Below are 26,133 nucleotides of genomic sequence, written 5' to 3'. Positions count from 1 at the left end.
CTGAAAGCTCACTGTTACAGTGAACAGCTTCTTCTGCATGAGATTTTTGAATGTAGGAAACAGGAAATCAATCACGTGGGGACCGATCAGGACTGTAGGGTGGAGGAGTCATGTGTGAGTTTTGCCTCTGTGGACTCCGGGAATTGAATGGTGATTTTGGCCATGTGGGTTGGGCACATTGTCAGAGTGCAAGACGGCCCCACCACAGTCCCATCCTTAGCTGATGTTTTTGAAGCTTCCTGAAAACTTTTGGTAGGCAGACTGTTGTGTACCCCTGTGTACAGGGACAGCTGTAACTTTGTCCCTTCAGAAGAACAGCTGTGACATGACCACTTTTGGAAAAGAAAGTTGTCACCATTTTCCTTCTGATACTTTGGGGCTGCTTCACTTTCATTGGTGAATTTTCATCCAGAAAAAAAATCCACATTGTTTTTATTTTTATTTTTTTAAAAAACAAACCTAAATATATATTTATTACATTTAATGTGTTGACTATATTCCGATTTCTTTTTTTTTCCTTTCTTTTTTTTTTATTGTTGGGGATTCATTGAGGGTACAATAAGCCAGGTTACACTGATTGCAATTGTTAGGTAAAGTCCCTCTTGCAATCATGTCTTGCCCCCATAAAGTGTGACACACACCAAGGCCCTACCCACCCCGTCCCTCTTTCTGCTTCCCCCCCCATAACCTTAATTGTCATTAATTGTCCTCATATCAAAATTGAGTACATAGGATTCATGCTTCTCCATTCTTGTGATGCTTTACTAAGAATAATGTCTTCCACGTCCATCCAGGTTAATACGAAGGATGTAAAGTCTCCATTTTTTTTTAATGGCTGAATAGTATTCCATGGTGTACATACACCACAGCTTGTTAATCCATTCCTGGGTTGGTGGGCATTTAGGCTGTTTCCACATTTTGGCGATTGTAAATTGAGCTGCAATAAACAGTCTAGTACAAGTGTCCTTATAAAAATCCACATTGTTAATGGACACTTGTTCTCTGTATCAAACTGGTAAACCAGGTTGCATCACGAGTCAGAAGTACATATAAGTGTCAAGTGTGACCAGTATTTCTTTACACCTTTCAACACGAATGTGCTATTGCTAATATGTTAAAGTGTGAGGCACCCATGAGGATGAAACTTTCCCAACTCGAAGATAATTGGACGCTGCTGGTGAGCCAATCTGTAGTGCCCCTTCAATGTCCCTAAATGTCACTTGTTTTCACAAACCATTTTTTTTCCACAGTGGCAATGTTTTCCTCAGTCACTGTGGTCTCTTCTAAATTCTTGAAACTACTGAAAAGTGCTCTCATGGGAAGGAGAAAGGTCCCTGAAAGCCTGTTGCAAATGCTGAAGGCTTTGAAACTTGTTTAACCCATTTTTAAAATCCCATAAAATCATCATGCATAAGGGCTGTTGTCCAAGCTCCGTAGCTGATGCTCACTGAGTGCCACAGGGACAGAAACAAATGAGGACTCCCAGTAACGCCGATAAGCCGAGCAAGTTTCAGCTTCTATGGGTGAATTAGAAAGGATGCTGTTGACTGTGTTTCTTGGAAGTGAAATAGTGGACCATCACAGTCTGTCTCACAACTTTCATAGTGACTTTCATATCCAAATAAATATCACTAATTTCAAAGATGTCCTTTGGTTGGGCAATTCATTGTTCTGTTTAATGTTGTTGTTACTTAAAACTTCTTTGTGGAGGGAGGGCAATTGGTGGGACCGCACCTATGGTGCATCTTACAAGGGTACATGTGAAACTTACTAAACGTAGAATATAAATGTTTTAACACAATAACTAAGAAAATGTCAGGAAGGCTATGTTAACCAGTTTGATGAAAATATGTCTAATGGTATATAAAACCAGTGTATGGTGCCCCATGATTGCATTAATGTACACAGCTATGATTTAATAATAATTAAAAAAAAAAAAAAAACTTCTTTGAAATGTATCTTTTGCAGCTGTCTCCAAGCTGAGCTATCCTTGGTGGGGATAACTCTTTACTCATTGGATCGAACTGAACCTGGGTGAAAGTCCAATACTTAATACCCATCAAGCTAGGCCTTTAGATCAATTAGAGGAATGTCTTGGAAGATGGCATTACCAGTACCTCAAATCCCAAAGTTAGATGGCAATGCAGAACTTGTGTTTTAGAATGAAAACAGATTATCTCCCCTGAAGTGATTTATTAGATTAAGTAAGGGGGTTAGTTTTATGCTTGTAGAGACTTTGTCTTGAGTCTTGGGGAACAAGTTTCTACTGGACTTAGGAAAATGATGCTTGGAAAGTACAGCAGACAGATACTCCTCTGGTTTGGCTCTGCGTCACTGGGAGACCTCAGGCTCTGAGCATCTTTGCTGCAAACTGCTGAAGAGAAGGGGGTACTACAAGGACTCTGTAGGTCTCAGCCCACTGAAACCCCACCATAGGCTGTGCTGCAGGTCCAATAACAAATGACAATAGTGTGCTTTAATGTGAGGCTTGTCTCAGAAGAAATCACGTCAGCCATTCCTCCAGAACAGAACCACACTTTTTCTTATCCTCCCTAAATTAACACCTAGTCTTGTATCAGAAGCAATTAGAATGAGGCCTTTCCCTTGATGGAGAATGTCATCTCTGCTGAGAGGCAAAGTCTACATGGCGAGGGAGAGTCAAGGATTGAGACCCCAATCTGAACCATCAGAAAGGAGACAGGAAAAGGGGAAGGCACACTTGGTGCCTGGAAAAGACGATGGGCGGTTCCAGCAAAGTCAGGCGGATAGACTGACTACTTCTAGGCTACATGATTTGGGCTTCTTAAAAATCCTTGAGCCCCTTGTGATCCTGCTGTGGACCCTGCAGAGGACAGTTGTGTTATATTTCCACTTCACAGACTTTGGCTGCTGGTGTCTGTTTAGCCTGGGGGATGGAAGGATGGATGGATGGATGGATTAATTACTCCCTGTATGAGGGCTCCCCAAAAACACAACCTAAAGGAGGAACATGTATATTTGTATGTGTGTATAGATAGGATGTACATATGTGTATGTGTTTTATATATACTAACATGTGTGGTGTGCCCATGGGGCAGGAGGTGGCTGCAAGGGTGCCACGCACTGTCCTCCCTGCCTCTGGGCTTCCCAAGTCCTCCCTGGAGGGTTGGTCTGACACCAGCAAGTGATTAGTTGAGTCCTAAATGTAGTCCTGATGTTCAGTCCTGTCCCTATGACAGGTGACCAAGCTCAGGGTCAGTCTCTTCAAAGAAGACAGACTGTCCACCTTGACCCCTGGACAGGGCCACTTCCACTCAGTTATAGGGAATGTTCTACTGCAGGAAAGTGGTCTTGTCCAGCTCCTTCTATTCTCAAGCTTCCACAAGACTAGAAATTTCAGAGTTTTCATGTCAGGCTACCCCTTTACATAGAGCAGTGTTTTTCAACCTTTTTAAAATCTCATGGCACACTCGAACCTATAGTTAAATTTCCACAGCACATTTAAATTATGTTAGTAAAAAAAAAAAAAGAGAAAAAATATAGCTATTGTGTTTTGAACTTCTTTTGAAAATAATTTAACTAATGATCTTTTAAAAATTTCACGGCACACCTAAGATCCTCTCACAGGATCACTGACTTAGAGCCAACACGAGTGGCTCAAGCCTGTAATCCTAGCACTCTAGGTGGTCAAGGCTTGTGGATTATTTGAGCTCAGGTGTTCGAGACCAGCTTGAGCAAGAACATATCTCTACTAAAAAACATACAGAAAAACTAGCTGAGTGTAGGGGCACATGCCTGTAGTCCCAGCTCCTCTGGAGGCTGAGGCAAGAGGATCACTTATGCCCAAGAGGTTGAGGTTGTTGTGAACTATGATAATGCCATGGCATTCTACCCAAGGTGACAGAGAGAGACTCTGTCTCAAAAAAATAAATAAAAGAAGAAAGAAAATCACCACTAACTTATAAGAAAGTCAACCCTCTAAGGGCAAGGGACACTGGACATTGTCGGACTGGAACTCTGCCCTGAGCCTCTGTCCTCACGCTCCAGCCACACCACACCCTTCCCCCTCCCCAGAACAGGCTGGGCCTCCTCCATCTCCAATACCCTCTCTCCCTCTACCCTACACCCACCTGGTGAGCACCATGGGAGCCCAGCTCAGAGGATATTTCCCTACCAGCTTCTATTCCCAGAAGAATCTGTACTTCTGTCTTCACAATTAACACCTATTCTATAAGCACTTAAAAGGCTTTTACTCCCTCATATTTCTTAGTACCTGCTTCAGCCCTGGCAGGGCAGCCAGAACCAAGCAACTACTCTAAACTCCTCTAAATGTTGTTGAATGAAAAATTAAGGACCCATGTAGGAAGCAGCTTCCCATTACAGTGAGCCTTGTGAGAGGAGCTGGACTTGTGCTTGGAACTTCTCTGTGGAGGTGCCTACGTGCTGCCTGTCTGAGGGGCCCCCAGAGGCACCACATCTCTGGTAATCTGCTATTAAAAGATTGCTGGCAGAATGCTCCACAGATCCTCTATTTACTGTAAATAATCAACCCAAGTAAGGAAAATCCCTCCGCATAGTTCTGCTAGTTAAATTCCACCCTAAACAAAACTAACAGAACACAGCTATTTTATAGTCTTAAGTAGGAATAGCTAATGCCATTAGAAATTAAGAAAAAAAAAGAATCCTGTCTTTACAGTCTAATAAATGAAACCTGCATCAGAAGACCACCCATGGGTCTAGAAAAAGTGGTTTTGCTACTAAGTTTAAAAAATTCAAGTCTTCTGGAGCGACTAATTTGAAAGCAGCCATAAATCACACCAATCCAAATGCCACTGGTGGTTTATGAACTGGCCCAACCCCAGCTTGTTCAATCTTGGGAGTAGAAACCTTTTGACCTTCCTTTGGCTGAAATGTGACTCCCTGGAGTCAGCACAATTATATGTCTATAATCACAGACCGAGTTTTATTAAAATTTGTTTGATAGTAAGATTTGGAATTCTCAGGTCCCTGTTTAGTTTCGAGATGACTAAATGGTAAATGTAAGCTGTATTTACATACCTCATTGGGTGCCACATTTGTTTTTTTTACAAGTAGACAATACCTTCTCAGTTTTAAGTGGGAAAAATTCAGAATAAGTAGCCAATTTCATAGAAACCTTAATAAGACCTCATAGTGGTTATAATGAAAATATGCTGTTGAAACTACTACAGAATACTCTAGACCTCCCATTGAGAACCTTGTAAGCTTTTGAGTTATTTTTCTTAGGGAGTTGAAAGATTTGTGGTGCCCATGAGCTCAACCAGTCTCCATGGACACCAGGAAAGCCCACATGAGGGACCAGGGCTATGGGTGGAGGTGTGTGAAGGGGAAAACAAGTCACTGTCCTTCCCTCAGAGAATCCAAGGTTATTTACCAGTGGAGACCCACCTGCTAGGAAAGCATCACTTTAACATAAAGTGTCACTTTAACATTCAAAAAACGTTTTTGTTCCCAGGGAAGTTTTAAAAGTCCTCTCTCAAAACCTAATAATAGCCTTAAACACATATGAAGGGGAAAGGAGAGGAAGGAAAAGATTGAGAAAGAAGAAGAAAATCAAGGTGACCATTGTTGCTCTGGGTAAGCTCCCGCTTCAGCCCTCTCTGTGGGAGGTCACCCAGCTGACCTCCAAAAAGAAGGAATACAAAAACTTCTTTTGCTTTATAAAGTTCCTTCTCAGTCCCCAAAAGTACATCAATAGCTTGACATGCCTGAGAAAGATGACTGGTCCACAAGGATTGTGGGGTGCTAGTATTAAAGACTTCAAATCACCCTCATAAAGCTTGCGAGGCCAGAGAGGGTTTTCTCCCAAGGAGCAGAGCTGTGCACAACCCTCACATGAACTTCTGGCCAGAATGAAAACACAGCTGCATCCTCAAAATCAAGCATTTTCTCAGTGGACATGTAAATAAGAATACAAGGTATCAATTTTATTCACAAATAAAAAAGGCATTACAAAACTATTTGTATAAGAAAACAATAATTTACAAATTTATAAATCCAGTATGCAAAATAGTAATGATGAAATCTAAATTGATTCAAGTTATCTTAAAGCAATGATGGGTATTTTTCCTTTCCTTTTCCTTTTTTTAATAACAAAATTAACACTTTATCTAAAGTAGAAAAATCTATATTTAAAAAATATATTCCATATACACATTAGAGAACTCGTGATTTCACTTGGTTACTCTTGAAATCCTTGTTTCATTCTTGTCAATGAGCTTCCTCAGTATGAAAAGCCACAGCAATCATTTTATTTCCACTCAGCCATGAGGATCACCCCATGCAGATTTTCTGACATCAGCACTCCTGCAGCTAAGTTGATTGAGTGAATATTTTTTTGCCTCAAATGTTTATAAAGTATGTAAAATATAACACTATTGTGTGTTTCTTGAGGTGGTGATAAAATGTCTTCAAGCTTGATACTAAAGCCCAGGGTTTTTCAAATGCAGTATCAAATGAAATCAATTTTCAACCTAAAGCATATTTCTACTGATCAAAAAGCAATGTTTCAGGATTTTGGCCAAAGTCTCAGTCCCATCAATCTGGCTTTCTCTAGCAAGTGTTTGTCTTTGAAGTTAATCAGGGCTGTGCAGGTGGAAAATATATTCAGGTGACACAAAGGAACACAACCCTGGCCTACTTTGATCATCCCTTGTCATAACAGACATGATCAGATTGCAAACAATGGCACACATATGTGAATTACAGTGAAGCCACTCAAGGAAACTCTACCTGCGTTTTCATAGCTGTCTTGTGGTCAAATCCTAAATATTTTACATGAGTGTCCTAATAGCAATTCTCGTAAGACCAGGTGACTTACCAAAGTTTATGCTAATAAAAAAAGTTATTCAATTATGAAGGATTGTGGGGTGCCATGAGACACGCTAATTTCCCATTTCTTTTTTCTTTCTTTCTTTCTTTTTTTTTTTTTAGAGACAGAGCTTCACTTTGTTGCCCTCGGTAGAGTTCAGTGACGTTGCTAATTTCCCATTTCAAGTAAGGAATTGAGGTCATGAGAAGTGCCAGCAACAGGCAAGCTGGTCTTCACCCACTGGAACCTGAAAATATGAATGGAGAAAAGGCCACAAGTAAGTGAGCTCATCCAGTTATTCCAACATCTTGCCAAGACAGAAAACCATGGGGTAATAAGAGAGAAGATGAAAATGTCCCAGGAAGTATAGGTTGATTTTAATATTCAGTTTAAATGTTGGGTAAAAGACATTAATTTGGGCAGGTCAATTTCAAAACAAAACAGTGCACTCTTAACATACTGATGTTCAAAAAGTCTATTCCTTCTTTAAGTAAAAAGGTGACAGAGCAAATAGTAAAGCAGTTAAAAGAAAAGGCCATGTAGATTCAAGCATGGAAAAAAAAAATCCTGCTCAGTTAAGTCCTCTCAGGGCATAAAGATTAAGAGCAAATGAGCCATTCTTTGCTTCATGACTACACTGGGTTAATTAATTTCTTAGCCCTAGTGTGTAAATCACCAGAGTGGTAGGTGATAGAGCATCTTAACAGGAAGAAGCACCCTCCTCTTAAATCCAGCACTATCTGGCTAAAAAATAGAAGATCACGTGTTAACTAATCTTACAAGATTGGAGGGAACAATACCATGTCATGGGCAAACTACACCATGGCAATTATAGACTGTTCACCTGCTGCCCCACTCCCCCCGTACCGCCAAATTATGCCTTTTTTTCTGGTTCTAATATATAGTGTATTCTCATTGAAGACTATTTCATTAGTAGGGAATCTGACATGCTATAATTTCTAAAGCTTTTAGTATAAGATACAATGCAAATAAAAGAGCATTACATTTATAAATATTACTTTCATTATAAGATATTCTAAGCTCTGGCACAGGGACAGATGTAAAAAATGTTTCCATATTAACTAATTTTCACATAAATATGCTAATCTTTGCATACAAGTCTCTCTGGACTGTGCATTACGTGGTAGGTTTTTAATCCAGGGTGATGGGCCTCCCTTTCCCAGCAATGTTCTCTAAGACAGGCCTGTCTTGCTATCAGCATTGCAGGTGTTCATGAGACAGAGGCTGAGGTCCAAAGTGGTGCTTCTGGTAAGATGCTCTCCTCTGACTCCTACTCAGGTCAGTCAACTTCATCTAATAAATCCAAGATTTAGGCAGGTAGTAGGAAGTCAATTTTAACCAGCTAAGCTAATTACGTTAGATGATGAAAAAGTGACCTTCTCGAATAGGAAAACTCATTTTTGAACGCAGTCAACATTCAGGTCATGACATTTCATAGACTATGTGAAATTTTTCTGGAAGGAAAATGCAAATGAAAATTGATACTCTGGGTCTTCAGTTTCATAAAACCACATTCACCATAAAAATAAGCATGAATGCAATTCTGTTTCTTGTTATGTGTTTGCAATCTTGTAGGCTGAAAATTCAGCCCCTCAGTCTTTGAAGTCACTCTTGTAGCAGAGAAGGTCCTAGTGCAGAAGAGACACAAAGTATCCTCAGTCTGCCTGAAGTCTTTTCTTATTATTCTCTAAGGTTTCAGATTTCAGCTGGTCTGGCACAGAAGCAACTGTGGCTTGAAATGCCATTGGTTTGGTTCCGATTTACTTTTTACCCAGAAGCTGTACACGGAGCAGACTGTGCTTACTCCATGAGCCTGAAAGAGGAGTGTCCTTTGGGCTCCAGACATACACTTCAACAGAAAGAAGCAAGTCCTTTAAGTTTCCTAAAACAGCAATAGAAAGAAAGCTTTAAAAACAGTGCCTTACAAATTAAATCTGCTAAATTGTAATGGTAAAAAATTATTATGCATTACTTTTACTAATAGTATACATGAATTTTAGAAACCCATTCAATAGTATTTAAGCATCCAGGTACCCATGTACTCAGAATAAAATGAAGAGTCTCCCAACAACTCTTAGCCCCCCAGTATTTGCAAAGGATATTTAAAAAGATGCTAACGTAACCCACAGCAACCACAATGTATTAACAAGCTATTCTTTTGCTGATTCTCAACCTCATTCAAACATTTAAAACTTGTCTCTTCTAGCAAGATGGCAGCCCAGTAACAGCTTCCTTGCAACTGAGCACAGTGAGTCTGGGGAGACAAGACTCCAGGCATCTATGGCTGGTGGGATCTGCCCATAAACATCCCTTTGAGGTCACAGGGAGTCAGCAAGAGACTTCTGGACTCCATGAGGAGGACAAAAGCAGTGGAGAACTGGCAAGTGGTTGCATGTGTTCATTCGGTCTAATCCCGCTGGCAGCTTTAAGTACAAGCAGCAGTGAGATTGCAAACAGGAAAGGCCTTACCTGTTTTTTTTTTTTGGTTTTTTTTTGACTTGGCACTCAGTTGAACTGCCTTGGGAGAGCCTGGACAGGAGTATGTAAGACTTTAGGCATTGTCTAGGGCCCCAGACTTAGCCGCTGAGCCAGACGGAACCATTGTGGGAGAAGTGCCCCAGGAAGCTCCGCCCTCAGGGTGGCAGAGCAAAGATTGGGCAGGAGTGAGTAATCTAGTGACTGAGCAGCCGGGGGGGGGGAGGGTGGGGGACTGAGGCACCTTAGGCGGGTACTGAGGCACCTTAAAGCTTTGGCCCTCAGGGGCACAGAGTGAGACCGGTTTGGGCACATTGGGTAAGTGGATAGCCACTTCAGGAGAGATGCCAGCGACAAGCACTTTCCTGGTAAAGCTTCTGCTTAGCCAAGTTTAGCAGTTTAAATTTCCTTTTAAGAGGGCTGAGGAGTGATTTAGGCTCTCCAACCTGCGGGGTTTGAGAAATCAGCAGAGACCTCCACTTGTATTGGCATTGTGACTGACATCTCATACCCCAGAAGATCACCTGTTGCCAGACAAAATTCAGCAAGATAGATATACTGCTTTGTTTTTTGGGGGGTTTTGTTGTTGTTGTTGTTGTTTTGTTTTTTAATTTTAACATTTTCCCTATAGACTTTTCTTTTCTTTTTTCTTTCTTCATTTTTCTAGTTTCAATATAATTTCCCATTGTTGCCTTTTCCAATAATTAGAACTTCATTTTTGCTAGGGTTTCTACCTCTATTATTTGGTTTCTTCCCCAATTTTATCCCGTAAATTTTTTGTTTGCTTGTTTTGGTTTGATTTATAGCATTTTTCTCTTTCCTCTGTACTTGGTGGAGGTGGGGTACTGTGTCCGAACAGCCTAGCAAAGAGCCGCTGACCTCAAGGGGAACCACCCAGCTCGGCACCCACAGAGATTGGGGGTTTTAAGGTTGGGTCAAAGTTCCCTACTGTACACCTATATTGCTCTGTCTCCTTCTTTCTGTGCCTCTCTTCTTTTTGTCAATATTCCCTTTTACCCACCCCCTCTCCTTTCTCATTTTTCTCTTCTTTCTTTCTTTTTTTTTTTCTTTCTCTTTCTTTTTTTCCTTCTTGCTCTTCAACCTTCTCATCCTTCTGGTCCTGTACCAAAAGGACTCATCAAAAACCTAGTCCAGAGGCATGTCAACTTAAAGAGCAAGAGAAAGTGAAAGGAAAATTAGGGCAAGGAGACAGATAAAAGAAATCACTCATGAGGAAAAATCAGCAGAAAACTCTGGGCAACATGAAAAACTAGTCCAGAGCAAACTCCCCCACCCCCCAAGGGACTGGGAGGTAGCTACTTCAGAAGATTCTACCTATAAAGAAATGTTAGAAATGACAGAAAGAGAATTTAGAATACAGATGATGAAAACAATGAAGGAAATGATGGAAACAATGAAGGAAACTGCTGATAAAAATGTAAAATAACCAAAAGGAAATCCAAAAACAGAATCAAATAAGAGATGAATGATATGAAGAATATAGAAAGGATATAGCAGAGCTGAAGGAACTAGAGCAGTCAATTAGGGAACTTAAAGATGCAATGGAAAGTATCAGCAACAGGTTAGACCATGCAGAAGAAAGAATTTCAGAGGTAGAGGACAAAGCTCTTGAGATAACTCAGATAGTTAAAGAGGCAGAAAAGGAGAGAGAGAAAGCAGAACATTCACTGACAGAATTAAGGGAATCTATGAAACGTTCAAACATTTGAGTTATAGGTATCCCAGAAGGGGAAGAAGAATGCCCCAGAGGAATGGAAGCCATTCTAGAGAATATTATAAATGAAAATTTCCCAAATATCACCAAAGATTCTGACACACTCCTTTCAGAGGGATTTTGGACCCCAGGTTGCCTTAACTCTAACCGAGCTTCTCCAGGACACATCGTGATGAACCTGTTCAATGTCAAGACAAAAGAAAAGATTCTACAAGCTGCCAGGAGTAAGCGTCAGTTGACCAACTGGGGCAAATCTATCAGGGTGACTGCAGACTTCTCTAATGAAACTTTCCAAGCAAGAAGACAATGGCCATCTACCTTTAATCTACTTACACAGAATAATTTCCAGCCCAGAATTCTATATCCTGTTAAGCTAAGCTTTAAGATTGATGGAGAAATCAAATCATTTACTGATATACAAACATTGAGGAAGACCAGCTCTATAGGAAATACTTCAACCTGTTCTACACACTGACCATCACAATGGATCAACAGTAAAGTAAGAACTCAGCAATTAAAGGACAGATCCTAACTTCCACACTGATGCAAAAGATAAAACTGAGGAATGGACTCTCACAAAATAAGATGACTAGAACACTACCACACTTATCAATTATCTCAATAAATGTTAATGGCTTGAATTCCCCACTGAAGAGGCATAGATTGGCTGACTGGATTATAAAAACATAAGCCATCCATTTGCTGAATGCAAGAAACACACCTGGCTTCAAAAGACAAATTAAAACTCCGAGTTAAGAGTTGGAAGACAATTTTTCAGGCAAATGGAATTCAGAAGAAAAGAGAAGTTGCAATCTTATTTTCACATACATGTGGATTTAAAGCCACCAAAGTCAAAAAAGACAAAGATGGTCACTTTATATGAGTCAAGGGAAAAATACAACAAGAAGACATTTCAATTCTAAATATTTATGCACCCAATTTAAATGCTCCCAGATTCTTGAAACAGACCTTGCTCAGTCTGAGCAATATGATATCCAATAATACCATAATAACAGGGGACATTAACACTCCTCTTACAGAGCAGGACAGATCCTCTAAACAGAAATTTAAACAAAGATATAAGGGACTTAAATGAGACCCTAGAACAACTGTGTTTCATAGATGCATATAGAACACTCCATCCCAAAGATAAAGAATATACATTCTTCTCATCACCCCATGGAACATTGTCCAAAATTGATCATATCCTAGGACACAAAACAAACCTCAATAGAATCAACAGAATTGAAATTTTACCTTGTATCTTCTCAGACCAGAAGGCATAAAGGTGGAACTCAACTCCAGCAAAAACATTCAACCCCACACAAAGGCATGGAAATTAAACAACCTTCTGTTGAATGACACTTGGGTGCAGGAAGAAATAAAACAGGAAGTCATTAACTTCCTTGAGCATAACAACAATGAAGACACAAGCTACCAAAACCTGTGGGATACTGCAAAAGCAGTTTAGACAGGAAAATTTATTGCTTTAGATGCCTACATTCGAAAAACAGAAAGAGACCACATCAACAATCTCACAAGCCATCTTTTAGAATTGAAAAAAGAAGAACAATCTAAGCCTAAACTCAGTAGAAGAAAAGAAATATCCAAAATTAAATCAGAAATTGAAAACAAAAGAATCATTCAGAAAATTAATGAAACAAGGAGTTGGTTTTTTGAAAAAATTAATAAAATAGATAAACCTTCGGCCAGACTAACTAGAAATAGAGAAGTAAAATCTCTAGTAACCTCAGTCAGAAATGATAAAGGGGAAATAACAACTGATGCCACAGAGATACAAGAGATCATCTCTGAATACTATCAGAAACACTATACCCAGAAATTTGACAATGTGAAGGAATCAATATTTGGAATCACACCCTCTCCCTAGAATTAGCCAGGAAGAAATACAGCTCCTGAACAGACCAATTTCAAGCACTGAGATTAAAGAAATGATAAAAAAGCTTCCAACCAAAAAATGCCCTGGTCCAGATGGCTTCACACCAGAATTCTATCAAACCTTCAAGGAAGAGCTTATTCCTGTACTGCAGAAATTATTCCAAAAAATTGAGGAGGAAGGAATCTTCCCCAACACGTTCTACAAAGCAAATATCAGCCTGATAACCAAAACCAGGAAAAGACCCAACTAAAAAGAAGAATTTCAGACCAGTTTCACTAATGAATATAGATGCAAAAATTCTCAACAAAATCCTAACCAATAGATTACAGCTTATCATCAAAAAAGTCATACATCATGATCAAGTAGGTTTCATCCCAGGGATGCAAGGCTGGTTTAACATACACAAGTCCATAAATGTTATCCACCGTATTAACAGAGGCAAAAATAAAGACCATATGATCCTCTCAATAGATGCAGAAAAAGCATTTGATAAAATCCAGCATCCTTTTCTAATTAAAACACTGAAGAGTATAGGCATAGGTGGCACATTTCTGAAACTGATTTAAGCCATCTATGACAAACCCACAGCTAATATTTTACTGAATGGAGTAAAACTGAAAGCTTTTCCTCTTAGAACTGGAACCAGACGAGGTTGTCCTCCGTCACCATTACTATTCAACATAGTGCTGGAAGTTCTAGCCAATACAATTAGGCAAGACAAGGAAATAAAGGGAATCCAAATGGGAGCAGAGGAGGTCAAACTCTCCCTCTTTGTTGACGACATGATATTATACTTAGAGAATCCCAAAGACTCAACCACAAGACTCCTGGAAGTCATCAAAAACTCCAGTAATGTCTCAGGATATAAAATCAATGTCCACAAGTCAGTCGCCTTTGTATACACCAATAATAGTCAAGATGAGAGGCTAATGAAGGACACAACTCCCTTCACCGTAGCTTCAAAGTAAATAAAATACCTAGGAATATACTTAACAAAAGAGGTGAAGGACTTCTATAAAGAAAATTATGAAATCCTAAGAAAGGAAATAGCAGACGATATTAACAAATGGAAGAACACATCTTGCTCATGGCTGGGAAGAATCAACAGTGTTAAAATGTCTATACTTCCCAAAGCATATACTTCCCCTACTCGATGCCCTTCCTATTAGAATACCAACATTGTACTTTCAAGATTTGGAAAAAATGATTCTGCATTTTGTATGAAACCAGAAAAAAACCCGTAGAGCTAAGGCAGTGTTTAGTAATAAAAATAAAGCTGGGGGCATCACCATACCAGACTTTAGGCTGTACTACAAAGCCATAGTGGTCAAGACAGCATGGAACTGGCACAAAAATAGAGACATAGACATTTGGAATTGAATAGAAAACCAGGAAATGAAATCAACGACTTCCAACCACTTTATCTTTGATAAACCAAACAAGAACATACCTTGGGGGAAAGACTCCCTATTCAATAAATAGTGCTGGGAGAACACACGTAAAAGACTGAAACTGGACCTGCACCTTTCTCCACTCAGAAAAATTGATTCCAGATGGATAAAGGACTTAAATTTAAGGCATGAAACAATAAAAATCCTCAAAGAAAGCATAGCAAAAATACTGGAAGATATTGGCCTGGGGAAAGACTTCATGAAGAAGACTGCCATGGCAATTGCAACAACAACAAAAATAAACAAATTGGACTTCATTAAACTGAAAAGCTTCTGTACAGCTAAGGAGGCAACAACCAAAGCAAAAAGACAACCCACACAAAGGGAAAGGATATTTGCATACTTTGAATCAGACAAAAGCTTGATAACTAGGATCTATAGAGAACTCAAATTAATCCACATGAAAAAAACCAAAAATCCCATATATCAATGGGCAAGAGACATGAATAGAACCTTCTGTAAAGAAGACAAATGGTTAACAAACATATGAAAAAGTGCTCATCATCCATATTTATTAGAGAAATGCAAATCAAAACCACCCTGAGATACCATCTAACCCCAGTGAGAATGGCCCACATCACAAAATCTCAAAACTGCAGATGCTGACATGGATGTGGGGAAGGGAACACTTTTACACTGCTGGTGGGACTGCAAACTAATACAACCTTTCTGGAAGGAAGTCTGGAGAAACCTCAAAGCACTCAAGCTAGACCTCCCATTTGATCCTGCAATTCCATTACTGGGCATCTACCCAGAAGGGAAAAAATCCTTTTATCATAAGGACACTTGTACTAGACTGTTTATTGCAGTTCAATTTACAATCGCCAAAATGTGGAAATAGCCAAAATGCCCCCCAACCCAGGAATGGATTAACAAGCTGTGGTATATGTACACCATGGAATACATTCAGCCATTAAAAAAAAAAATGGAGACTTTACAGCCTTTGTATTAACCTGGATGGAAGTAGAAAACATTATTCTTAGTAAAGCATCACAAGGATGGAGAAGTATGAATCCTATGTACTCAATTTTGATATGAGGAGAATTAATGACAATTAATGACATGGTGGGGGTGGGGGAAGGGGAGAGCAGAGAGAGAAAGAAGGAGGGAGGGGTGGGGAAAGGAAAAGCAGAGAGAGGGAAGGAGGGAGGGGGGGTGGGACCTTGGTATGTGCCACATCTTTTAGGGGCAAGACACGATTGTAAGAGGGACTTTGCATAACAAATTCAATCAGTGTAACCTGGTTTCTTGTACCCTCAATGAATCCCCAACAATAATTAAAAAAAAAAAAAAAAAAAAACCCCAACTTGTTTCTTTTGTGTTGTGTTTCTTTAATACATTTGTAGGTAAAGATTTTAGGATTCTCCATTTCCTTTTTCCAAGAACAAAAGATAAGTAATGAACAGTGCCATTCTTTATCTGCCAAGTAGTCTTCAAATGTAAAACTTCCATTAAACTATTAAAGGACATTTAGAAATGCTTGGGAATGAGATTTCTCTTACAATGATTTCCCTGGAACCTTCACAGGGGCAAATATCCTCAGCAAAGTGGAGCTGCCAGGCTTGTTCTTATCAAAAAGGGCACAGATCTCAGGAAGGAAGGAGGCATCATACAATTTAACATTACTGGACATGAGTTAAACCTTAATTTCATGTATTAATCCTTCACTAATTTACCACTAATTTGGCATTGGTGACATATCAGATATGTTTATCCCAAAAATTTTCACTAAGGCCAGATACAGTGGCTCATACCTGTGATCCTAGTACTCTGGGAGGCAGAGGCAGGTGGATTGCTTGAGTCCAAGAGTTTAAGGTTTCTGTTTGCTATGATGATGCCACGGCACTCTACCCAGGGTGACAGAGTGAGAGTTTGTCTCCAAAAAAATTTTTTTTCAACTAAGTCTAGGGAAATTATCTACAAACAAAAACTTCTGAAATACCTTCAATAATAGGATATAGTTTTATCATATATGTTAACCAACTGACATGATAGAAATAACCATATTAACCCTCCTGTGAAAGGCAAGTTATCTTCATTTTGCCAAGAAAGAAAAATTGATTGAGAATGTAGAACCCAGGTCCTCTTGTACCTCTTCTAACCTTCTTTGTTTGGTCATGTTGATACTTAAAATGTGGCTTAAAAAACCTCAAGAAAAGCTTTTCCTGTAAGAAAACAGCTGACTTCATTCTTCCAAATATCTCAGCAAATGGTATCCCAAATATCTCAGTTCTGTTCCCTCTTAGGGAGATGTATGCAGGAAGAATTTGATTAAAATTGAGTCATATAGATTAAAGAAGGCTCTCACACTTATTTCCTTCACCCTGAACCATAACTATCATGGTAACAATCATCATCAGATTCTGGGTGGTCTTAAACCAACCACAAGGAAACTAGTGTGTGAAGATAATAGTTTTTGGAAACAAATGCATCATGTATTGAAATCACATTCCTACACCAGGTAAAGACAAAAGTGTTGCCGTGACTATATCTTCTCCTTACCTCCCAAAGAGATGCACCGTGCTTTCTTGAACTAGGGATGAGCCCATGTACTGGAGTCAAGTAACAAAACATGAACTCTGGAATGGTTAACAATCTTAACAGTGAGCTCCTGAAATCAATTATTTATGAGAAGTAAATGTGTTTGCTACCTTGGAAAATTAGCCTGTTGGGGGAAATGTGAATTGCTTTTTAGAATTCAGTAGATTGGAAAACAAAACAAAACAAAAGACTAGGTGATACCTTTGAAATAAAGAAGAGGAACCAGCTCCTAAAGGTCAACAATTGCTGCTGTTTCCTATTTTCTTTTGAAGATTAAGGTTCATTCACTACATCTCACAGATCAGTAAGCAAATCTATCTAAAGAGAAAGTAGTTTTTAGAACCCGGAAAAGATTATCTCTTAGAATGGGCTCAATTCTATCTATTGTTTTTAATCGTAGAGGAAAAATTGAAATGGTTAACATTTTAACAATTCCTTTTCTGAATTCAGAAGGTCATACTTACATTAACCTAAATTATAAGATAACATTCTTGAAAAGCTAGTAAAATACTTTCATTATTAAGTTATACTGTGCAACTCGAATGTAGCATTTTCTCATTTTAGATATTTTAGATGTAATCACAACTGTCTTTTTTTTTTTTTTTTCCAGATAGACGATATTTATTCATTCCACAAACTAAAATTCAGTCTACAAATCTTGCTCCACGTTACTGGAAAGTAAATATTTATATTAATACCATATTCTTAACATTTTAAATCAAGATACTAAGTTCCTTCAACAATAGTTTTCCATCGAAGGGAATCATAACTGTCTTTTCATAATGATTTGAGTTGAATGTGTCTTTATATAGATGATGATAATTACCTTGACTATCTTTGAAAAGGAATGAGTGTCATTATATGCCAATTTTACACACTAAAGTGTGTTTAAACAGTTTTACATTCATATAGCTGTGATAATGGTGCTTATAAACCCTTCCCTGACCCCAAGAACAACATAAACAGAAAAAGAGAGAGAATGAGTTGGTTCTGGAGTGACCTGGGATCAAGATGTTTCATTCTTTAGTCTCAGCAATTTATATCACAAACTTGGGAACAGGGGTCAAAATTAAGGTGAGCAGTAATTCTGTTTACTGGTTAGACTAAAAAACTGCTGACAGTCAGCTGGTGGCAGTCACTCCATTACTCAGGCCTTCCCCTAATAACAGGTGTATAGCATACACCTGGTAGTTATAGGCAAAGGTAACTCACTCAGAGTGGCTGGCAAGGCACCCAATTCCTTTGTTACCGGAGGGGAGGGAGTCACCCCACCCTTGTTTTCTGCTTCCTCTCATCATAAGTGGGTGCCCTGCTGGCACGTGGGACTTCGTTACCTGCTCTAGGCTGTGAGACATTCTCAGTCCCCAAGTTTTGTGGGGCCCAATCCATTCTGGAGACTTACACTCAACTGGACTAATTCTTTTCTTATTTACAATCATAAAATCTTACAAATTATGGGATGGCTTAAAAAAACAAGATGAGCAAACAATCTTTCCCAGTTCCCAGGGGAGCTGAGAGGTACACATTTAATGTTTTTTAAACCGCCGAATTTGTTTGCTTTTCCTCCCTTATCTCTTCCATATTTTTGCCATTTTGAGAAGAAAACCCAACATTTCCTCACTCCCCCCCATAAATGCTCTCAGACAATTTTTTTCAGTTAAAAAAAAACGAGTACTACAGACTCAGATCAACATATAATCTACGTACTGATCTTAAAAGGAACACATCTGAGTTCACACTTTGACTTCAGACTCAGTTTCTGATATAATTAGGCAAGGACACAAAATCTCATGGAGGCCCCACTTAGGAGCAGATGCAGAGTCTTCTTCAGCACCCAAGGCCCTGACCAGGGCAGGTAGGGACAAGAAGTAAGAGCCAGGCTGTCTGTGCATGGGCTGGGAGGCTGGGGGCTAATGTGTCACTATTACTCTGCCCTTTTATACTCAAGGCTGATACCATTTTCCAGAAGAACTTATGCTAAAAATATATGCATTTCCATTTAAGGAAATGTTTACAAACATTAAGCCAAATTCAGAAAAGGCCATGTCCTCACATGGAGGAGAAAGCAGGGAGATGGTGCTCCCTTGTCCCTGAATCCTCTGCTGCCTCCAGCTCTGCAGCTCACCAGAAAACCCCCTTTTCTCTGCAGTTGCCACCTCCCCCTGAACCTGATTTTAAATTCTTCTACCTAGGAGAGTCTTATGATGTGTTTGATCTCAAGTCACAACCACCAATCAATTTCCAACCACATGAATCAATTAGTCAAAACAGAGTGATCCAGAAAATAGCAGTAAATGTGGAGGGAAGGGAAGGAGGAGCTCTTGGAGACCTAATACTCTAGCAGTGAATGAAGTACATTGGACATAAGACGATAACAGGAAAAAATGAAGGTCAAGGTTTGTTTGCAAGGTGTTCCTATAGCCAACTCATCTCTCTCAATCAGGGCAGCAGGCGCTATGCTAAGTAGTTGGGTTTACAAGGAAGAATAAAAGAATGTGGCCTGCCCATTATGGTCTCATAGATTAGCTGTTAAAACAAAAAGACTCTTGTCATTTATTTTAAAACACATTCTATGACACAAAAGAAATTATGAAAGATGGAAAATCTCATCAGTTTCCCTGAAATTTAATAGTGGGAAGAGAGTTCTGGTCTACTGGCCTACCATAAGTCAAAGTTCATGACAGACTCAGCCATTGTCTTACCTGGAGGGACGTGTGCGTGGGTAGGTTAATGACAGCGCTGGTCTCCTGACCTAGTTGGCATCTAGTAGTTAGTGCCTCCTGAGTTAGTATTGGTTCTGCCAGTGTGGTGGTGTATCTAGATAAATTAGTAGTTTCTGTAAAGTTTTCAGGATGAGCTTGAATTGGAACAGCTCCACCAACCAAATTCTGACTGCTATTTGAATCCAAAGATGTTGAGCTTTCTTTTTCTGGATTGAGAGAATTAACGTCTTCTCCAGCAAGTTCAGGATAAGAGTCACAAAAAGAGATGTTGTCACCACCAACGGGATTTTGCATCAGAGGCCAGGCATCTGAAAACTCGCCACAGATGGACCTTGAGAGGGACCCGAAGAAAGTTGGCATGCTCTCCCCGATGGGGCCTGTGTTTCTGCACACATGGTCAAAAGATCTTTAAGTGTTCTGTGGGCAGAAAAGACACCTCTACAAAGCAGCAGATGAGCCATAATTTTAAGTCTTCTCGATGAAATAGCATCTATTAAGTCAAAATTCTACTGTTTCTTATTGTGATAACCCAGCCTCAATACAATAAGTCAAATTACTCAATTTACTTTAAAACTGAATTTTTAACAACTACTTCTAATTAATATGCTTAATGTGATGTCTAAAACATGTAGTTCCCTGGAAGCTTAATGGAGCTTGCTTGGTTGCTATTCCAAAATTTTAAAATGAAAATCATGAGTACATAGCATGTTAAAAATTACTTAGAGATAACAGAGGTATCACAAATATAAAGCAAAAATAAAATTAATGGAAAGTAAAGTATAAAAATGTTAAACTGGATATTAGCCACCTGGAGAGATCTACCTAATTTTTGCCAAAGAGTTGCCCCCTCTGATATCCAGGATTTCATTAATTAAACTAATTAAAAAGAGACATTTTGGCTCAGTGCCCATAGCTCAGTGAGTAAGGAGCTAGCCACATACATAGAGGTGGGCGGGTTCGAGCCTAGCCCAGGCCTATTGAACAACAATGACAACTGCAACCCGCCCCCCCACCCCCAAATAGCCGGGCATTGTGGCAGGTGCCTGTAGTCCCAGCTACTTGGGAGGCTGAGGTAAGAAAATCGCTTAAGCCCAAGAGTATGAGGTTGCTGTGAGCTGTGACGCCATAGCACTCTACTGAGGAAAAATAATAAAATAAAAAAAATAAAAAGAGATATTCCCATAGTCTCACATGAAAATTGGTAAATCAGAAGAATATGTATTTGCACAAAGGAATATGAAATTATTGATGAAAAGGACTCTGTTACCTCTCCTGAAGTGTGGCCACAGAATGCATCCCACAACCAAGAGTCATCCGGCGGGTGCTGCAGGCCTCATCACAGCACAAGGACGGGATCAAGTGGACAGGCCCTAGGGAAGCCAGTAGAGTGTGAGCACAGCGCTTTTCTCTGGAAACTTTCTCTTTGGTACCAATTCAACACTCTAATTCTCAGAAATTCAGCTATTACCCTTTGGAGCCCTTTTGGGGGGAAAGAGGTACGAGGAACTCTTTTTTCTTATTAAAAAATGATGAACCACTTATATGAGGTACCTAGAATAGACAAACTCATACACACAGAACATGGGGGTTGCCAGAAGCTAGAGGGGGGTATGAGGAGTTGTTTAATGGGCACAGAGTTTCAAAGCTCTGGAGATGGTGGGGGTGGTGACTGCTCAGCAATGAGAATGTCACCGAGCTGTCCACATTAAAATGGTTAAAATCATAAATTTTATCTTATATATAAACATGAAACATACGTAAAAAACATGACAGAAGGCAACAATGCAGTCTGACGGGCATCCAAAATGAGACTTGTGCACTGCACGGGACAGGGAGAAGAGGACAGCTTTCCAAGAGCATAAAAAGATTCGAATCCTTTAACTTAGTACACACACAGACATAGCCTTTCTTGTAATTGCTAAGACTGGCAACTTAAGGAATGAGTAGATATGTCCATAAAACGTTACAAACCATCATGTTCACTGAAGTCATATATCTTTTTGCTTAACAAAGATAATATTTACAAACTTACTGAGAAAAAAATAAACAATATAAAGAGAAAGATTAGACTAAGACATTTAAAAATAAATATTTCCCAATCCTATAAGCTGAAAATAAACCCTGTCAACATCTTGGTGAATAACCTTCTAGAATTTTCACTCTCTATATGCATATACATATAATTCTGATTTTATAAAACCATAAGTATGCAAAAGCACACAGACACAAAGACATACATACATACCAGAGGAAAAGACTTGAAGAAATTTTACATTTACATATGTTCGTGTATCCAAAAATTTCATGAGGAGTGTCTCTTTACTTTTAAAAATGGAGGGGAGGGAAGCATTATGAAACTATTATCTCCCTTAAAAAAAATGAATGTCGGCCAGGCACAGTGGCTCACGTCTGTAATCCTGGCACTCTGGGAGGCTGAGGCAGGTGGATAGGTTGAGCTCAAGAGTTTAAGACCAGCCTGAGCAAAAGTGAGACCCCATCTCTACTAAAAAATGGAAAAACTGAGGCAACAGGATCACTTGGGCCCAAGAGTTAGAGGTCGCTGCGAGCTATGATGCCACAGCACTCTCTACCCAGGGCAACAGCTTGAGACTCTGTCTCAAAAAAGGAAAAGAATGTGAGGCCAGGTGTGGTGGCTCATGTCTGTAATCCCAGCATTCTGGGAGGCTGAGGCAGGTGGACTGCTTGAGGTCACCAGTTCAAGACCAGGCTGAGCAAGAGCGAGACCCCATCTCTAAAAATAACCAGGCACTGTGGCAGGCACCTGTAGTCCCAGCTACTTGGGAGGCCGAGGCAAGAGAATGACTGAGCCTGAGAGTTTGAGGCTGCTGTGAGCTATGATGCCATAGCACTCTACCAAGAGTGAAAGAAAAAAAATGAATGTCAATTATTGAGATGCAATTGCAAACTAGTGTTAAGCAGAGTGGACACCTGGCATCCTGCATCTACATCATTTCAAAGGAAGGTCTCCGGCTTGGATTATCTGAATAATGCTGTCCTGACTGTGGTGACTTCCCCTGGATCTATTGCCACGTAACAGATGTATCATGCTCCTTATGGGATATTTCAAAATTATTTAAAACAAAAGGTATTGCCATTCCTTGTAGAAATGGCTGACTCTATGGAGAGTACAAGATGAGCTTGGAATGTATTTTGGTGCGAGAAAGTAAGAAAGGTCTAAAATAATAAGGACATGTCAAAATAGCACGTGAGCCAGCATGAATGGACATCCAAGGGGCCAAACCTGGGGGAATTTGAACATCAATGTAAGTGATGACACCAAAGGGTTGCCAATGCAGTGAACACAGTCCACAAGTCTAAACTAAAGATAGGAAATAAATAAATGGAGAAGAAGGGGGAGTTCCTTTTTCAACCCAATTACTAAATGTGAAAAGAAGGATGGAATTAGAAAATCAGCATTTGATAACTGTCACAGTAATGACTAGTTCATGTAAGAATCATCAGTGGATGCTAAACTACTGGGTTAAAATTTGGGGAGTAGGCTCAGCACCTGTAGCTCAGTGGCTAGGGCGAGGGCCACAAACATGGGAGCTGGCAGGTTCAAACCCAGCCCAGGCCTGCCAAACAACAATGACAACTACAACAAAAAAATAGCTGGGCGTTGTGGCAGGTGCCTGTGGTCCCAGCTACTTGGGAGGCTGAGGCAAGAGAACTGCTTAAGTCCAGGAGTTAGAGGTTGCTGTGAGCTGTGATGGCACAGCACTCTAGCCAGGGTGACAGCTTGAGGCTTTGTCTCAACAACAACAACAAAAAATTGGGTGAGTAACTGAATGTTTACATAGTCTCTAAGTATCTCCCCAGGAGATATTTATTATCAAGAGAACAACAATAATTTTACAGTGGAAAAACCTGACAGACACCACCTTACTAAGTGACCAATATTAACCTAACAAGGACTGGGACAGACAGACACGTACATGTCCTGATACAGTGCACTGGGAAGGACACAGCACACCTCTCTGCGGTGATTCTGAATCTCATCCTGAGGAAACATCAGCTGAAACTAAATTGAGGGTCACCCTACAAAATTACTGGCCTGTCCTTTTCAAAAATATCTATGTCACAAAACATGAAGATTAAGAAACCATTCCACATTAAGAGATCAAAGAGATTTGTCAACTAAAGTTAACAGTGTTTTCTAGGATTTTCTTTTGCTATGAAGGACATTATTGGGACAGTTTAGAAAATCCGAATATACTCTACAGACTACATAACAGCACTGAATTAATGCTAATTTCTTGATTGTAATAATTGTGCTATTGTTATGTAAAAGAATTTTCTTATTCTTAGGAAATAAACACTGAAGCATTAAGGGGTAAAGGGACAACACACCTGCAATTGATTTTTAAATGGCAAAGGAAACAAAAAAAAGTGCATGTGTATCACACTGACATGGAGGAGGGGAGGCAGGATAAGCTCATGTGAAAACGGGACCCTGGGTAGGGATATGTGGGAATTCTTTGCTCTACTCTCAACATCTCTGTAAGTCTGAACACAGGGATTGCCAGTAAGGAGGAAGCGCCTGAAATGACAAGCCCCACGGAAGCCGGGTGTTAACACTGGGGAGTCGGGTCCTTTCCAGCTTCAATTCTCCGTGAGGGGGAAACAGTCCATCTGAGCACTGAATCTGAAACAGTCCATCTGTGCATTGAATCTCCCTTTTCAGATCAAAGTTAAGATGAGGCAGTGTTTGCATGAAGTTGTGTTTTATTAATTAGAGTTTGGCTCTCAAGAAATCATTCCTGCTGACTCTGATTCTACTTACAGTGTCCGAGGTATCGCATCTAGAAATGACCCATGGGAGCATTTTTAGGATCACACCCTTACTCTCAATAGCTGGCTAAGACTCCATTAGTTTTGTAGGCAAAGGCAAAACTAGGTCCACACACACCACGGAACGTCTTGATTTTACTCTTAACCCATTCCTAAAATAGGAGATAGTGATAATTACCAGAAAAAGAACTATGATGAAAACTTCTTGTTCCATACATCCATGCGCCGCAGAAGGATGTCTCAGTCAATGATGGAAATACGGTGGTGGTCCCATAAGATTATAATACTGTATTTTTACTGTACATTTTCATATACAAATGCTCCCCATGTTGTGGTCATGGGTGACAGTTACCTACAGTATTCAGTACAGTTATGTGTGGTTCAGCTCCGTATCCTAGGAGCAGCAGGCTATACCATATAGGTGGGTGGGTAGTAGGCTATCCCATCCAGGTTTGTGTAAGTGTGTTCCACAATGTTCACACAACTATGAAATCACCCAACGATACAGTCACCTAATGATGAATTTTTCATAACATATCCCTGTCCTTAAGTACTGGCTATATATGTAATATGAGATTGAAACACTCAATCCTTCAACTTCTTGGGGAAAAAAAGCTAGACAGTTCTAAGAGGATAAGCCAATCTAATTAGAATGTTTTTAACTTAAAGAATGGTTATGAGACAGAATGGTGCTATTAGTGTTACGTTCATGGGTGGTAACAGAGATACCAAGTGACAAGAGAACTGGGGAGCTGGGGCGGGCTGCTAGGGAGGGTTGTTGACCAGGGGAGGATTTTAATTTGCAGAGAAGGTGAGGTCATACAACGGGGAGGAAGGGCGTGTCAGTGCAGAAACCTGCAATGAGGAATATAAATTTGTGGCAAAGAAAGTTGGTATCACTTTTGCCCCTATTTGCTTCGGTTAGAGACCAGTTTCTCTTTAAATTTCTTTCCTAAACTTTCATTTCTATCAATAATCCAAGAGACACTTAGGATTTGTGGAAAACCTTACCATGGACCTGTTACCTCCCTCTTCTTTAAGAAATTATTTAAAAATCATGAAAACAGACACATTAAAGTTCAGTTTGAATCAGACAACAAAGGATACAAACTCCTGCACTATAGATGGTTAACATGATTCTATATAAATCAACCAGCTCAAAATGAGAAAGGAAAACTTATCCCAAAAGTTGCTGAAAAACTTACAGAATTTTAACAAGATGCTTATTTTCTTTTTAATACTTCAGTGATCAAAACACCCAAATCAAGAGGGACTTTACCTAACAATTGCAATCAGTGTAACTGGCTTATTGTACCCTCAATGAATCCCCAACAATAAAAAAAAAAAAAACACCCAAATCAATAGAGGACTGTGAAGAATAATTTCACAACATTAGTTTTACCTAGAAAACCAAGCACAATGCCCTCAGTGTGAGATGAATAAACTATGGGCAACACCTTCGGGCCCTGTGCAGCTGAACTTACCGCAGGCCTGGGCTGAGTCTCGGTGGCACTGACAGCACACTCTGTGGGCATATTCATTGAGCTGAGGTCTGTCAAAACATGACAGTTCTGAACCATTGTACTCTATGTCCTGTGATCTCAGAGACCCTAAACGAGGGATGAGACTTCCGTCAGTGAACACAG

At 39.7% G+C, this 26,133-nt stretch overlaps 1 protein-coding gene across 3 annotated transcripts in view; it reads right to left on the bottom strand.

Moving 5' to 3' along the window:
* Positions 1–5,941: 5,941 nt before the first annotated feature.
* Positions 5,942–26,133, bottom strand: part of TNFRSF19 (TNF receptor superfamily member 19) — a 120,147-nt gene continuing 99,955 nt past the window's right edge. For 2 of the 3 annotated variants that reach the window (XM_053563883.1, XM_053563885.1), the window contains 5 exons: positions 25,972–26,097; positions 20,943–21,045; positions 19,655–20,060; positions 15,914–15,999; positions 5,942–8,732 (listed from right to left, as the gene is read on the bottom strand). In XM_053563883.1, coding sequence (XP_053419858.1) covers positions 8,702–8,732; positions 15,914–15,999; positions 19,655–20,060; positions 20,943–21,045; positions 25,972–26,097 — 752 coding nt within the window. In that variant the 3' untranslated portion in view covers positions 5,942–8,701. The remainder of the gene's footprint in view (positions 8,733–15,913; positions 16,000–19,654; positions 20,061–20,942; positions 21,046–25,971; positions 26,098–26,133) is intronic. The other variant, XM_053563884.1, reaches the window with a different exon arrangement.

The sequence above is a fragment of the Nycticebus coucang genome, chromosome 15, assembly GCF_027406575.1.
Source record: "Nycticebus coucang isolate mNycCou1 chromosome 15, mNycCou1.pri, whole genome shotgun sequence".
Classification (NCBI taxonomy): Eukaryota; Metazoa; Chordata; class Mammalia; order Primates; family Lorisidae; genus Nycticebus; species Nycticebus coucang.
The sequence above is the reverse complement of the archived record's forward strand: the minus strand, read 5'-3'. Positions and strand labels throughout refer to the sequence as shown.